At 45.8% G+C, this 17,228-nt stretch overlaps 1 protein-coding gene across 4 annotated transcripts in view; it reads left to right on the top strand.

The window, feature by feature from the left end:
- Positions 1-17,228, top strand: part of GABBR2 (gamma-aminobutyric acid type B receptor subunit 2) — a 370,697-nt gene that overhangs the window by 312,376 nt on the left and 41,093 nt on the right. For 2 of the 4 annotated variants that reach the window (XM_086416036.1, XM_086416038.1), the window contains exon 13: positions 1,471-1,593. In XM_086416036.1, coding sequence (XP_086272162.1) covers positions 1,471-1,593 — 123 coding nt within the window. Of the gene's footprint in view, positions 1-1,470; positions 1,594-9,598; positions 9,821-17,228 lie in introns of those variants that run through there. The other 2 variants (XM_086416039.1, XM_086416037.1) reach the window with 2 other exon arrangements.

Genomic DNA, 17,228 nt, shown 5'->3' with positions numbered 1-17,228 from the left:
CCTTTTACCCCGATTTCTCAAGGCTAACAGGGTGTGACCTGGTTCCCCTGAGGGCAAGGGTCAAGCCAGGTTTCTAAAGCTATCAGGGGTTCCCTGAATGTTTCTGTAAAATCTCAGATGATGGGACTTGGTCAGCACCCCGCCCCCAGGTCAAGTGATTTTGGTGGATTTGATCCCTTTGGCCTTAACTCAGCAATACTCTCTTGTTCTTTTCACGGTTTAGCCACAGAGGCCTCTTGAGTTTTTATTTCTCCTTTAAGGATGGCTTTAATCATTAAAAGCCAGACCTGGTGATATTTCTTAAGCTTCTACTTCAGTTTTGTTGTTTATTTTTCTGTAGTCTTTTCCAGAACTACTTCATCACATTAGCTTTTATTTGGCATTGGGCAGGGGTAGGGGAGGGGGGCGAGGACACGTGAAATACAGGTTCGCTTTGCCCCTGACAGCATTTGTCCCCAGGCCAGTCCCCATCAAATGGACATAAAGTGGGGTGGGAATTTCACAGTGTAATAAAGATATCCCCAGCTGCAAAGTGGGACAGGACTTATATTTCTTCTTTATATATTCCTTCATCTCAATTCAATCCATCAAACTTTTAAGTACCAATAGCATGCCAGGCCTTGCTAGGTGCTGAAGGTAAACAAATAAATAAAACAGGCTTCCCTTCTGTCTGGGGTTCCCCAGTTTACTGAGGAGGGTAGACTGTATACAACTTAATACAGCACCTGGTCACTGTAGCATCTGGTAGGTGCTATAAATGTTTGAGGGTGTACTCTCTGGAGAGAGGAGGAGTTTGCAGGCTTTAACTCTTAGTAGCTCTATTCCACTGAGCAAGTTACTTAGCCCGCAGTGTTAGCCTCAGTTTCTTCAGCTGAAAAATGGGAATAATAACAGTATCTGCCTTTACATAAGACGATATATATAAAACAATCAACCTCGAGGCAGGCACAGTGTTCACTAAATGGTAGCATTTGTATTTATTCTCCTTCTTGTAGTTACTATTATTACTAGTCATAATAATAAGTATTGAACTTATTAAGTATAATTAAGTATGGGAACAAAATGCTGTAGGAGTAATTAGTTCTGCTGTGGGAGTTAGGGAGGCTTCATGGAGGAGGTGACAGTGCATCTGAGTCTCTAAGGATTTTAGCAGTCTGTCACATAGAACAGAGTGTTTTAGACAAAAGAACCAGCACCCACGAAGGCCTGGGGTGAAAAATCACAGCACAACCAGAGCCTGAGAGTCATCAAACTTAACTCAGTATATGTGTGTATCTGGGGTGTAGATAAGCCAAGCTCATAAAAGGCCTTGAATGCCAAGCAAGGGAGCTTGTCTGGATTTACCCCGTGGGTGATGGGGAGCCTGGGGGAATTTTCAGGTGGAGCCATTCACTCACCCACCTGACCCAGCCCCTTGGCTGCTGTTTGGGAAGCCTTCTTACGTCCCTTCTACCCTGGCCCTTTCTGCAGATCATCAAGGACCAGAAACTGCTTGTGATCGTCGGGGGCATGCTGCTGATTGACCTGTGCATCCTGATCTGCTGGCAGGCTGTAGATCCCCTGAGAAGGACGGTGGAGAGGTACAACATGGAGGTAAGCGCCTGGCACCAGCGGGAGGGAGGCAGTATGTCTCCCTGGCTGCCCCAGCTGTGCTTCTTGAGAAGAAATCAAGGTGATTACGAGGAACTCATCATAGCTCTGTGTGGACCCACGATCCCTATCAGGAACATCTCCTTATTTCTGTTCCTTTCCCTTGAGGTATTACTCAGGAAGGCCAAATATAAGGTCGTCACTCCTGGGAAAAGATGGTGAGTTTGCCTAGATGTATTACTATATGCAGAATTAAGGAGAAAGTTTGGTTCGTTTAAACCAGTGTATTCTTTACACATTGTAGAAGCCCCCATTTATATGATGCTTCAGTCAAGAAATTACATTGCTTTTTTAATCTCTCCTTTAAAGTGAGTTCCCTCAGGACTGCTGTTAGGGGATAAACACTCTGATAGCTCCTTCTAGTTACTAGAGAATCTTCAAAGTGGTGTCTTGTCAAAAAAGGAGAACCTTACATAAAAGTACCGTTAAATATATATTTTAGTAGTCTTGCATTTGGCCTTGCTCTTAACTCACATTGGTCTTCCTAGGATGCTCCAGTTAGGGAAGTTCACAATTAAGGAAGTTGCAGAGATGACTTTCTCTTAGAAGAGTTAAAGACGCCTTTGTTGGAAAGAGCCAGCTTGAAGGCAGTGGCTTTACTATCTGATTTCCCTATAGGTTAGCAGATTCTATTGAGAAAACTGGAGTTTTCTCTAGTGCTCTCACTGCATTATTGGGGAAATCTTTTTGTTGGATTTAGTGTGAAATTTAAAACTAAACTGGAAACAGTAATTTTTATGCATTGAGAACATAGGTGTTTATCTTTCTGGACAAGGTTTTCTAGCAAATAAGTTGCCCGGCCTCATTTGTCTGGAGATAGGCAGAGGGTTCGCTGAGCCTAGTTAAGAAGTTATACAGTCGGAGCAGTGGCAGAGAATGCTGTTTCCTGACAACATGGATTTAGGGGAAGGATTTAGGGCTGTGTGCCTTCATCTCACTGCCTTAAGTGTCCATCCTGGGAGGAAGCAGGGATCCAGACAGGCAGAGCCAGACTCGGCAGAGGACAGACCTGTGCTGGCTGTGCTCGTGGGCCAAGGGGGCAGGAACTCAGCTGAGGTCCCTCAGGCAGACAGTCTGTGGCTGGAGGGGAGGTGATGTCTGGTCATCACTTGTCTGCACAGTTGACAAAGGAGTGGCCCTGCCCCCAACTCCATCCTAGGGGAATTCACCACCTACCACCAGGATTTGGAAATCCAGACAGGTTATGAAAAGGGGGAAGAGCTGTTATTGGCTGACTGGGCCCCCTGGCTAGGGAGATGATAATCATAAGCAATAATGCTAATAAGAGTAATGATAATGATGATGCTAGTAGCTAGAGGTGTGTGTTAATTTCACTGAATTGTCACAGTAACTCTGTGGACTAGGTGCTATCCTGAATTCCCATTTTAATGATGAGGAAACAGAAACCCAGAGAGATTATATAAGGCACCTAAGGTGGCTCAGATGGTAAAAGAATCTGCCTGCAATGTGGGAGACCCAGTTTCTATCCCTGGGTTGGGAAGATCCCCTAGAAAAGAAAATGGCAACCCACTCCAGTGTTCTTGCCTGGAGAATTCCATGGACAGAGGAGCCTGGCAGGCTACAGTCCACGGGGTTGCAAAGAGTCGGACAGGACCGAGTGACTAACACACGAAGGTCACCTTGCAGTTTGGTGACAGCACCACCAACGATTGCCTCACCCACTTCCCCGTCCTGTCTTCCAGTGTACGACAGTGCTTTGTAGTTTTCAGGTGTTGTCATAGACTGTTGACTGGTCTGTGAAGTGGGTTGGGCAAAGCAGTGTTTTCACATTCTGCAGATAAAGCCTAAAATTAGGTAACAGAAATAGCAAGGCAGAGCCCGTGGGAAGACCTGGAGCTGGGGCAGGTGAGCAGAGAACAGACCTCGATGGCTTGGTGCTGAGCCCGACGGCAGCCGGCGAGGCAGGGGGCTGCCACCTACACCCAGGGTTAAGGTGGGGGCTGAGATGCAACAGGGTCCCCAGGATCTGGCTCTGGCGGGAGAGACTGCGGGGTTAGAGTCAGTCTAAATAAGCTGACTCCAGAAATAAATCCAGGAAGCCTGACCCCTTGGACCATTTACAGGAGATGGATCTTGTGCAGGCGATTAGTGTAAGTGACAGCTTACCATGACTCACATCACCTTCCTTCCTTGTTTTCTGTGGTAAGCACTGCTTCTCTCCATGGCTCTGTGCCTAAAGGCCGAGCCCATTCCAGACCTTCCAGGGAATGGCTCTCAAACGGAGGAGCTGCCCGGTGCCATGGAAGTGCATCTCTGTGTAGAAGAGCCTGGGAAGGAGGGGTCCTGCCAGTGGGCTCTAGCCTTCTGAAGGGGGTCTGGCCACATCCCTGGATCAAGGCCCCGGTATCCTGTCTCTGTGTTTCTCTTTAAGTATCTGCTGAGATTTCTCTCCAAACCTTTCCTGGCTTGATCCTCTTTGCTCCTCTAATTTTAGGGTTGCCCTGTCATTCTGTTGCCATGGCAGCAGAACCTTTGATTTGTCGACCCACAGTCCTGTCGGTTTATTGTCATTTTCCCACCAAACATCGCCAGGCTGTCGGCTGATGTCCCTCAGACCCTCCTCTGTCAGACTCAGCAGGATGACTGAGCAGTGTGCCCAGGGACTGAGGGTCCTAAATTCTCCTCGAGGGGCTGTTTTCCCCAGAACCCCCACTGAGAGAGAAAGTTTATGCTTGGGGGTGAGGTGATGAAAGATCTCTGTGGTCTGTTCTCTCCTGTCCTCAGACCACATCGACCCCAGATGCCTTTGGTCTCCCTGGATGCTCTGAACACCTCAGGAGTCCAACTGCAGGCCTTTCTCTGTGTTGTACTTTCAAGCCTTTGTCCGTGCTGTCCCCTTCTTCCAGAACCTTCTCTGACAAGTAAATGAACTTCAGTTCCAGGCCCCGTATTAGCTGATGTGTTCCTGAGCTCCACCAGATTTAAGCCCCTGCTCTTCCCCACTCCTGTCCCCAGCATCTAGGTGTTCCTCTCGGGACACTCAGCATGTCTGCTTCACCCCTGCTGTGTGCAGTTCTGCCCCACTCACCCCTGTGGGACTGCCCACATCTGCAGGACAGGGCTTTGTAGATCACCCTCCTAAACCGAGACCTCACCTCCCTGGGAGACAGGGATGAACACCGTAGTGTGACCTTGAGCTCATGGGGCCACAGGCTAGTGGGGGCAGACAGTACACATGCAGATAAGCACAGTCACTTTAGACTGCACAGATTCTGGTAGCAGCTGGAAGCAAATAAGCAGGGTGACAGGCTCGAGAATGACAGAAGAGTTCTGGAATAACTTGTGGAAGAGGTTCCCTCGGTGCAAGTGTCAGGGGAATGAAACTGATTCTGGAGTCCTACTGGGGGCTTCCCAGCTCCACATTTATTCATTTGCATGTAATAAATATTTGTATAATGCTTGTCATGTGCTAGATATTATTCTGAATACATGATGTTTAACAGTTTTAAAAAGTTTTTATACTTATTAGGTTTATAGAAAAATGTAATGGAAAGTATAGAGAGTTCCACGCATCAGTTCAGTTCAGTTCAGTCACTCAGTTGTGTCCGACTCTTTGCGACCCCATGAATCACAGCACGCCAGGCCTCCCTGTCCATCACCAACTCCCAGAGTTCACTCAGACTCACGTCCATCGAGTCAGTGATGCCATCCAGCCATTTCATCCTCTGTCGTCTCCTCCTCCTGCCCCCAATCCCTCCCAGCATCGGAGTCTTTTCCAATGAGTCAACTCTTCGCATGAGGTGGCCAAAGTACTGGAATTTCAGCTTTAGCATCATTCCTTCCAAAGAAATCCCAGGGCTGATCTTCAGAATGGACTGGTTGGATCTCCTTGCAGTCCAAGGGACTCTCAAGAGTCTTCTCCAATACCACAGTTCAAAAGCATCAATTCTTCGGTGCTCAGCCTTCTTCACAGTCCAACTCTCACATCCATACATGACCACAGGAAAATCCATAGCCTTGACTAGACGGACTTTGTTGGCAAAGTAATGTCTCTGCTTTTGAATATGTATCCTTCCCCAAACATCATAGTTTCCCCCACTATTAACATCTTGCATTATGTGGTATATTTGTTACAATTGATGAACCAATACTGATACATTATTATTCGCTAGAGTCCATAGTTTACATAGAATTCACTCTTCATGTTGTACATTCTATGTCCTGTGCTTAGTCACTCAATCGTGTCTGACTCTTTGGGACCCCATGGACTGAGCCAGCCAGGCTCCTCTGTCCATAGAATTCTCCAGGCTACTGGAGTGGGTTGCCATCTCCACCTCCAGGGGATCGTCCCAACCCAGGGATCTAACCCAGGTCTCCCACATGGCAGGTGGATTCTTTACCATCTGAGCCACCAGGGAAGCCCAAGAATACTAGAGTGGGTAGCCTATCTCTTCTCCAGGGGAACTTCCTGCCCCAGGAATCAAACCAGGGTTTTCTGCAATTGTAGGTGGATTCTTTACCAGCTGAGCTACCAGGGAAGCCCCATACATTCTGTAGGCTTTGCCAAATGCGTAAAGTTGTGTATCCGCCATTACAGTGTTACACAGAACAGTATCACCGTCTGAAATACCCTCTATGCTTTACCAACCCCTGGCAACCACTGACCTCTCCCTGTCTGCATGACTTTTCCTTCTCCAGAATGTCATGTAGATGAGATCATACATAATGTAACACTTTTAAACTGGCTTCTTTCACTTAACAACATGCATTTAAGATTCCTCCATGTCTTTTCATGATTTGATAGCTCATTTCTTATCACTGAGTAGTATTCTGTTGTATGGATATACCAATTTATTTGCCCACTGAAGGACATCTTGGTTGCGTCCAAGTTTGGAATAAAACTGCTGTAAGTATTTTTGTGTTTTATATGGACATAAGTTTTCAACTAGTTTGGGTAAACACCTAGAAGCAAGATTGCCAGATCATATTCTAAGGTTATGTTTAGTTTTGCCAAACTATCAGTGACTTTTGCATTCACATCAGCACCTAGTGGGAGTGTCTTGCTCCATCCTTGCCAGCATTTGGTGTTGTCGGTATTTTGGATTTTAGCCATTTTAATGCGTGTAGAGGTACCACATTGCTGTTTTAATGTACAATTCCCTAATGACATATGATGTGGAACATCTTTTCATATGCTTATTTGCCACTTACATTTTTTCTTTGGTGAGGTATATGGTTAGATCTCTTATGCACTTTTTAATTAGAGTTTTAAGAATTCTTTGTATATTTTAGTTTTTGTTTGTTGTTATTGTTTTTTGGCCATGTCTCACAGCTTGCAGGATCTTAGTTCCCCAACCAGGGATTGAACCCTGGGTTGTAGCAGTGAAACCACTAAGTCCTAATAAGTTGAGTAAGTTGAGTAGTATCAGTTCTCTGACTTTTACTCTTCAGCATAGTGTTGGCTATTCTGGGTCTTTGTGTTTCTGTGTAAATTTTAGAATTAGTTTGTTAACATCCACAAAGTAACTTGCTGGGACTTTGTTTGGGATTGTGTTGACTTTATTGATCAAGTTGGAAAAAACTGATATCTTGACAATATTGTGTCTCTGTTCATGAACATGGAATAGTTTTTTATTTTGCTCTACGTTGATTTCTTTTGTCAGAATTTTATAGATTTCCTCACAAATTTATACATATTCTATTAGATTTATACCTAAATATTTTACTTTGTTTTCAGTGCTAATATAAATGGTGTATTTTTAAATTTCAAATCAATTGCTCATTGTATAGGAAAGCAACTGACTTTTGCATCTTACCAAGTCTTTTGAGTCATACCCCCTTGCTATAATTGCTTGTCAGTCCCAGGAGTGTTTTTGTTGATTCTTTAGGAATTTCTACATAATCATGTCATCAACAAAAGGGACAATTTTGTTTTTTCCTTCCCAGTCCATATACCTTCTGTTTCCTTTCTTGTCTTATTTCTGTGTCAGCTAGCATTCCCAGTACAATGTTGAACAGGAATGTGAAAAAGGACAGCCTTGCCTGCTTTCTGATCTTAGAGGGAAAGCACCTAGCTTCTCAACATTAAACTTGATGTTAGTTTATCATTTTCTCTAAATGGTTTAAAAATATATACAACATGGTTCTGCTGTCCAAAGTTGAGGGTGCCTGGGGAGCTGACAGAAAGGACAAATGATGACACAGGTGGAGCCTGGGTCATTAGGGACCTTGTTTGCTAAGCAGAGGAGTTTAAAATTCAAAATTAAAGACATTTAATCAGGGAGTGACATGATCAGATTTCCTGGCTGCAGGATGAGAACAGATGAAGGGGTGAGGCCAAAGGGCCGAAATGGCTCAGACAGTTTTTGTAGTAATCCAGGCAGGAGCTGATGGAGATCTAAAGCAGGGCAGTTGCAGTGGGAACAGAGAGAAGTGGGTAGATTTGAGAGACATCACAGAAGCAGACGTGACAGGGTTTGGCGATTGATCAACTCTAAGGGGGAAGGAGAGAGAGGCAGCAAGGGCGCTGCCCGGACTTCTGACTGGGTGATGGGTGATGGAATGGGAGATGGACACTGGACCTCATCACGAGGTCAGGTACAGAATGAGGAGCAGTTTCTGGAGGGAATGTGAGGGGTTCTTTCTGGGCAGAAGCCCTCAGAAGACGATGCCGGGTCCTAGAGCCCAGGGAGCAGTTCTTCCAGTAGATAGGGATTTGGGAGAGGGGTGGTCAACACACTGAGCATGGGAGATGTGGGGCTGAGTGAGTGTGGTCACCCAGGGAATGGGTCCAGTCAGAGTGAAGACACCCTGACTGGAGCCCAAGGAATTGCTAAGCAATGATGGAAACAGGAGGAGGTCAGGCAAGGGGACTCTGACCCGGTGATCAGTAAGGAAGTGGGGAGCCAGGAGAGAGAGCTCCCCAGAGATGGGGGCAAGGGAGAGAAAGCTGTCCCTGCATGGGAGGTGTTTGAAGAAGGAAGGAGAGGTCTCCAGAGACAAAGGCTTCCAGCCAAGACAAGGACTAACAGGCTGCCTCCACCTCAATGATGTGTCCCAGTCCTCAGTGCTCCTGCATGGCACCTCACCCCTTGCATCCTCTGCTTTATGGACTCTGATGGGAAGATTGGCTGTTTCTGTATTTCAGATGTAGCAGGTGTGGACAAATCTGCCAAATATGTTAAAAAGATTTTTTAAATACAATTTGTATTCTTAGAAAAAAGGGGAAAACTCTCTTTTTTTGTCTACCTACTCTACTAGTGGTGATGGTGAGTAGGTGTTGGACATATGGGTGTGGTGTTCAGGGAGAATGTGAGCTAGAGAGGGGAACTTGGATGCAGTCAACATATAGATGACACAAAGCCTTAGGTGAGAGCACCGGGGCCGGGGCGGGGGCACATAGATGGGGACAGGAAGGGGACCAAGGACAGACCCTCAGTTACCCCAGTGTTTGGAGGTCTGGAAAGTAGGAGGTAAACAGCAAAGGAGACCTAGAAGGAGAAACCATAGAGACAGGAAGAAAATCAGATGAGTCTGGTGTCTAGGAAACCAAACGAAGAAAATGTTTCAAGGAGGAAGTTTTGATGAAGCATGTCAAATGCTGCTTTTAGATCAAGTAAGATGAAAACCAAGAACTGACACTGTGTATGTGTGTGCATACACACACACCCAAGTGGAATTTTTTTTCTTTTAAGGAAAATAATTTGAGATTATTTCCCCCATAGTGAAAGCAGTGTATAAGGATGGTGTGAAGACAGCCTGTGAATCTAGATGGAAGGGTTGTCTGCTTTTTTCCAAGCCTTCCTTCTTTACCAGGCCACTGCCTATGCCTCCACCTAGCTGTTCTGAAGGGGTTTTGAAAGGGAGAGGAGATGACCTCTGAAGGCCGACAGCACTAAAGACCACCAGCGTTGAAGCCCCAGCAGCCCCTCAGGCAGCATCCCCAGGCTGCTTTGTGTTCCCTGAGCTCCTCCCATCTGCTTCCCAGACAGGTGGCAGCAGAGACGGAATCACGTGCAGATGGTCACCCATGGGAGCCACGTGTGTGACGCTCACTCACAGAAATGGCAGCAGGCTGGCGGCACGGGCTGCCAGGCAGTCTACCCCAGGAACCACCTAGGCTCTGCGCTCTGTGGCTTTCTGGCCATCCGGACAGTAACTGAGTAAAGGGCACTCTGGGCCAGAGGAGTGTTTCAAACTTCCCTCCAAATTCTGTGCTTTGGTGGTGCTTTCTGTTGGAAGCAGATGGGGGCTTTGGAAGTCACGGGCTGCACTTGGCACTGAAACTGGTGTCTTATTCCAGTTACGTTTCTATGGAAACAGATATTGGAAGAGGCAAATACATAAGAGTTTTAAATAATTTTAACTCTTATCTTCTGCCTCCCTCTATAGTTGTGCTGAAAAAAAAAAAAAAATCCAATCCTAAAGCAGACACATCTGGTATCTTCATAAAGCTTGTCCAAGCTCCATCTCACACTGTTCATTTTGAAATAAGAAATATGAGAATGGCCAGGGTGAGGGGTGTGCAGGGTGCACCCTGCTCTGTGGGCTGCCCCTGGGCATCCTGGTAGCCCAAGGCTTCAATATCAAGGTCACATTCTAGCCAGTGGGTCATCACTGCCAGCCCTGAACAGCAGGACAGGTCTCTCATAGCAAGCCATCTTGCCTGCTCAGGCCCCACCCGAGGCAAACCTCATCCCAGCCAGGGTCGTGGACCTTGGGTGGCTCCACTTGCTGAGAGCACCCTAGCACCCTAACCCCTTCCAGGAGAGGGGCTACACCATCTGATGTCCTGACCCTGTCATTCTGCTGTTTAAATCCTGCCCCCACCATTGACCAGAGGGTGAGCTCACTCCTTAGCAGTTCAGGAGGCCCTCAATGATCTGGCCTCATGTCTGCCCCCTGCCCCACCTCATCTCTCAGCCCCCTCCCTCAGCCCCTGTGCTCAGTTCCCCTTAATATTGGCACTTCTCCAGAATGTCCCACTCTCTCCCCCCATGCCCATGTACCTGCTGTCCTCTGCCCAGGACACCCTCCTTCCCACCCCAATATGCCATCTCCGTGCTAAAAATTCCTACTTGACCTTCAAGAGGCGGTCAGAAGCATCTTCTCCAGGAGCCTTTGGAACAGCAGGCTGCCCTGGATGCCACTGTCTGGGCCCCTGCCTCACCCTGCTGGCCCCTCATCTGGTCACAACACTGGTAATTATCTGTCTGTGCACCTGGCCCCTCCTAGTCTGTGACCTCCTCAGAGGCCAAGGCCATCTGCGTGTCCCCAGCACCCACTGGCAGGGCCTAGCTCGCAGTAAGTACTCGGTAAATATTTACTGAATAAATTGTTCCCTCCACCTGGAACTCTCTCCCTGTGCCTCCATATGTCCGAATTCACCCCATCTGTCTGGGCCCATTAAGCTGACTTCACCAAGAAATGTCTTTGCCGAGTTGCAATTTAATTTAATATTACACTCTCACCTTTTATCAAGGGCCCACTTACAAAGCTAAAGCTGCCAATTGAAGAATGATTCAGCATTTTCTATAAGACTGTTGTTCAGTGTGTGACTTAATGCTCCAGAGATAAAGATCCACAGGGATAGATCCTCACGAAAGTGCCAGGGAATGGGCTGTGCTCACCCCCGACCCTACCCTCACCCCGCCCGAGATGAACTTGCATCTGCTTCCTTCCTTTGATCAAGCAATCGCTACTGAATAAGCCACTCTGTTTTCTGTTTAACCTTGGCTGCCAGAAAGTTGGAGCCAAATTCCACACTCAGCCATCATAACCATCGTTTCTCGAGTTCCTGAAGGATTATCTCGCCTTCTGAGCGTTCGTCTTTATTTTTAACTGTCCTGTTGTGTTTGGGCTTTTATTATGTGGTACCTCAGGTCCTTTGGGAGAGGAGACAAGGTGTAAGTTCCAGATTAAGTTATTAACTGAGAACACTGGGCGAGATTTAACTGGAATGATATGCCAGAGAGACATTGTAAGGATGCAGACATTTACCTTCTGGCAGGAATCCCGGCTCAGCTCCAGCTGCCATCGGCACTGTGGGCCCCGGCTGTGGACAGGCCACTCTGCCCGAAACCCACAGCTGGGTTTCTGGAACATCTCTCCTCAGAAGTCATCTTGTGTCCATGGGAGACTGCAGTTTGTTTCAGCTTCCTGATTGGCTTCCCTAGTGTCTTCAGGAGGTACCTGGGCTGCTGAGGCCCCTCAGGACACCAAGCTAAAGATGCAGATCCCACTGCACCAGGGGAAGGCCCTGTGGTGAGAAATCCTCTGGTCTCTACCTGTCCAGGTGCTCTGCAGGTGGTGGGCTGTGTACTAGGACTTCCCAAGCGCCATGGGGGCAAAGCAGCTGGAAAATTATCTGCCATACTGGCATCTTTTGACCACTTAGTAAAGACGTTCCAGTTCTTGAGCAAAGACAGCCTTTAAATATGATTCCTGCCATGTCCATGTTGGCAGAAACATGGGCTGTGGCAACACGGAGACATTGCCTCTGTTTTGTGGGGGAATTCCAACCAGCCCACCTCTTGGTAAATGGTGTGTCACCCAGTCGCTCCTTCATCATTGATGGGAGTCCTACTGTGTGCCACACTCAGGCTCCCGTGTGGTCTGCACAGTCTGATGGGCAAGATGAGATCCACACAGGATGGGCTGTCACCTTCTCCATGACACATGTCTCCAGATTCCTGGTTTTGTGTTTGCCTTATGTGCTGAGATACTGGGCTTGCTTTTCTAAAATATGAGCCAGGATTGGGTTTGGATGTAATGTCTCTCAGAGGGTGAAAGTGAAAGAGGACTGGGTGTGCTAGGTTTTGCTCATCGTAGCACTTGTTCACAGAGAATCAACTGTAGCCTCCACCCGCAGATCCTCACCCCAGGACACAGCTGGTGGGGCACCTTCTAGGATGGCTATTGTGGCAAAGGGAAAGAATGCCTGGCAAGAGTTCCCATTCCAAGCTGTCACATGTTACTTCCACTCATATTTCATTCACCCTAACATGTTAATTCTCCATGCCTGGTTCAGCAGGGCAAGAAAGAGCAGACCTACTGTGCACCCAGGAGAGAAAGAAATCAGTATTGATGTTCAGCCGTAATGACTACTGTAGTGCCTCCCATCCACATTCCATCACTCACAGCTGCCCACCCTCCACTAGAGTGTGAACTCCATGAGAATAGGGAGAAGGCAAAATTGTGTATTCACTGCTGTATCCCCAGTACCTGCAAATATGCCTGGTGCGTAGAACGCACTCAATAAGTACTAGTTGAACAACTGAATGAAGCCAGTCTTAGGGCAATCTTATGATAAGATCAGTGGGATATTCTCTGAGAAGTTCTGTGCTAGTCCTGCACACTCTACTACCAAATGCTATCCCAATCCACCACCTCACTCCTTCCACTGAGGTCCAAAGTACCATGGTCTCCCATCCCAGAGGGGGCACTGTGAGGCAGAGCTACGCTCACACACACTGCACAACAGGGACGATGAGTCAAGAACCGTCACTGCGTAGGTCACTAAGTTGTTTATTGTTGTTACCACGACTTTCTAAGCAGGCCTGCTCCCACTTGTAGCCCTTTCCAAGCCATTATGCATGGCAGATATCTTTTTTTAGATATAATTCATGTACCATAAAGTTTGGTTTTAAAATATATGCTGCAGTGGTTTTCAGTTGAGTTCAGTCGCTCAGTCATGTCTGACTCTTTGCAACCCCATGAACTGCAGCACGCCAGGCCTCCCTGTCCATCACCAACTCCCGGAGTCCACCCAAACCCATGTCCATCGAGTTGGTGATGCCATCCAGTACGTTCATAAAGTTGTTCAACCATCCTCACTATCTACTTCCAGAAAATTTTCATCACCCCTAAAAGAAACCTATTCTCTTTACCCATCACCTTGTATTTCTCCTCCTCTCCAGCCCCGGGAAACCACTGATCTACTTCATGGCTCTGTGGATTTGCTGATGCTGGTGGTTTCATACCAATAGAATCGTACAATAATATGTGACTTTTTGTACGTTGCTTCTTTGACTTAGCATAATGTTTTTAAGGTTCTTCTATGTTGTAGCATGTATGAGTGCTTCATTCCTTTTTATGTCTCAGTGCTATTCCCCTATATGGATATATTCAACATTTCATTTGTCCATTTATCAGTTGATGGGTATTTGGGTAGTTTCCACTTTTTGACTATTTTGTGTAATGCTGCCATGAGCATTTATGTACAAGTTTTTGTGTGACCACATTTTTTACTTCTCTTGGGTATGTACTTGAGTGTGTATGTGAGTATCAGTTCAGTTAATTTGCCCAGTCATGCCCGACTCTTTGCAACCCCATGGACTACAGCACACCAGGCCTCCCTGTCCATTACCAACTCCCAGAGCTTGCTCAAACTCAGGTCCATCGAGTTGGTGATGCCATCCAACCATCTCATCCTCTGTCATCTCCTTCTCCTCCTGCTTTCAATCTTTCCCAGCATCGGGGACTTTTCTTCGCATCAGGTGGCCAAAGTATTGGAGTTTCAGCTTCAGCATCAGTCCTTCCAATGAATATTCAGGACTGATCTCCTTTAGGATGGACTGGTTGGATCTCCTTGCAGTCCAAGGGACTCTCAAGAGTCTTCTCCAACACCACAGTTCAAAAGCTTCAATTCCTTGGCACTCACCTTTGTTTATGGTCCAACTGTCACATCCATATATGACTACTGGAAAAACCATAGCTTTGAGTAGATGGACCTTTGTTGGCAAAGTAGTGTCTCTGCTTTTTAATATGCTGTCTAGGTTTTTCATAGTTTTTCTTTCAAGGAGCAAGCATTTTTTAATTTCATGGCTGCAGTCATCAACTGCAGTGATTTTGGAGCCCAAGAAAAGAAAGTCTATAACTATTTCCATTGGTACCCCATCTATTTGCCATGAAGTGATGGGGCCCAATGCCATGATCTTAGTTTTTTGAATGTTGAGTTTTAAGCCAGCTTTTTCACTGTCCTCTTTCACTTTCATCAAGAGGCTCTTTAGTTCCTCTTCACTTTCTGCCATAAGGGTGATATAATCTGCATATCTGAGGTTATTAATATTTCTCCTGGCAATCTTGATTCCAGGTTGTGCTTCATCCAGCTGGCATTTTGCATGATGTACCCTGCATAGAAGTTAAATAAACAGGGTGACGATATACAGCCTTGATGTACTCCTTTCCCAATTTGGTACCAGTCCATTTTTCCACATCTGGTTCTAACTGTTGCTTCTTGACCTGCATACAAATTTCTCAGGAGGCAGGTCAGGTGGTCTGGTATTCCCATCTCTTTAAGAGTTTTCCACACCTTGTGGTGATCCACACAGTCAAAGGTTTTGGCATAGTCAATAAAGCAGAAGTAGAAGTTTTTCTGGAACTCTCTTGCTTTTTTGATGATCTAGCAGATGTTGGCAATTTGATCTCTGGTTCCTCTGCCTTTTCTAAATCCAGCTTGAACATCTGGAAGTTCTTGGTTCATGTACTGCTGAAGCCTGGTTTGGAGAATTTTGAGCATTACTTTGCTAGCGTGTGAGATGAGTGCAATTGTGCAGTAGTTTGAACATTCTTTGGCTTTGCCTTTCTTTGGGATTGGAATGAAAACTGACCTTTTCCAGTCCTGTGGCTACTGCTGAGTTTTCAAAATTTGCTGGCATATTGAGTGCAGCACTTTAACAGCATTAACTTTTAGGATTTGAAAGAGCTCAACTGGAATTCCATCACCTCCTCTAGCTTTGTTCATAGTGATTCTCCTAAGGCCCACTTGACTTTGCATTCCAGGATGTCTGCAATATTGGTAATCCAAGTCTATGCCCCAAGCCACTAATGCCAAGAAAGTTGAAGTTGAACAGTTTTATGATAACCTACAAGACTTTATAGAACTAACACCAAAAAAAGATGCTCTTTTCATCATAAAGGACTGGAATGCCAAAGTAGGAAGTCAAGAGATAACCTGGAGTAACAGGCAAGTTTGGCCTTGGAGTACAAAATGAAGCAGGGCAAAGGCTAACAGAGTTTTACCAAGAGAATACACTGGTCATAGCAAACATACTCTTCCAACAACACAAGAGACAACTCTACACGTGGACATCACCAGATGGTCAATACAGAAATCAGATTGATTGTATTCTTTGCAGCCAAAGATGGAGAAGCTCTATACAGTCAGCAAAAACAAGACTGGGAGCTGACTGGCTCAGATCATGAACTCCTTATTGTTAAATTCAGACTTAAATTGAAGAAAGTAGGGAAAAACCACTAGATAATTTAGATACGACCTAAATCAAATCCCTTATGATTATACAGTGGAAGTGACACATAGATTCAAGGGATTGGATCTGATAGACAGAGTGCCTGAAGAACTATGCACAGAGGTTCGTGACATTGTACAGGAGGCAGTGATCAAGACCACCCCAAGAAAAAGCAATGGAAAAAAGCAAAATGGTTGTCTGAGGAGGCCATACAAATAGCTGAGAAAAGAAGAGAAGCTAAAGGCAAAGGAGAAAAGGAAAGATATACCCATCTGAATGCAGTGTTCCAAAGAATAGCAAGGAGAGATAAGAACGCCTTCCTCAGTGATCAAAGAAATAGAGGAAAACAATAGAATGGGAAAGACTAGAGATCTCGTCAAGAAAATTAGAGATACCAGGGGAACATTTCATGCAAAGATAAGCACAATAAAGGACAGAAACGGTATGGACCTAACAGAAGCAGAAGATATTAAGAAGAGGTGGCAAGAATACACAGAAGAACTATACAAAAAAGATCTTAATGACCCAGATAACCACGATGGTGTGTGTGTGTATGTGTGTGTGTGTGTATACATATGTATATATGTGTATATATACACACACATATATATAGAAGTAGTATTGTGTTGTCATATGGTAACTCTTTCTAGCATTTTTAGGAATTGTTAGACCATGCCACAGTGGCTGCACCGTTTTACGTTCCCACCACCAATGCCTGAGCTTTCCAGGGCCTCCATATTGTTGCCAACACTTGTTATTTACCTGCATGTTTGACTATAGTCATCCTACCAGGTATGAAGTTGTATCTCATTGTGGTTTTGATAAGACTCGCTATTGAATGACTAATGACGTTAAGCAACTTTTCATGTGCTTATTGGCCATTTGCATTGTCTTCTTAGGAGAAATGTCTACCTAAGTCCTTTGACCATTCCTTGTAACTGAATTATTTATCCTTTAATTGTTGAGCGGTAAGAGTTATTTACATAAAGGTAGAGTAGATTTGTAGTTTCCAATCCTGGTCACGTCACCCCAGAAAAAATCTTTTTCACAGTACTGGTACTTATGCCACACAACCCATTAATTCTGATTTAATTGGTTTAGAAAGAGGCCTGGACATTGGGATATTTTAGCAATTGCCATGGGTTCTAGTGTGCAGCCAGGGTTGTAACTTTCTGAATCCAGACCCTAACCAACCTCTAGGAAGGGCCCAGGACTGCACTTTGGATACCAGAGTTAGAAACAGACCCAGGACAGTACATTTAAGCCTAAAAGAGGAGGGAAGAAAAACCTGAATCCAAGAACCCTGAAGCCCAGACTCCCAGGCCCCCTACCACCCCTCCCTCCAACCCCCAGCTAGAGACCACAATG

The sequence above is a fragment of the Bos grunniens genome, chromosome 8, assembly GCF_055505025.1.
Source record: "Bos grunniens cultivar Pamir isolate PY7600 chromosome 8, Bosgru_T2T1.0, whole genome shotgun sequence".
NCBI classification, from domain to species: Eukaryota; Metazoa; Chordata; class Mammalia; order Artiodactyla; family Bovidae; genus Bos; species Bos grunniens.
Note: the sequence above shows the minus strand (reverse complement) of the source record. Positions and strands in the feature narration are given on the sequence as shown.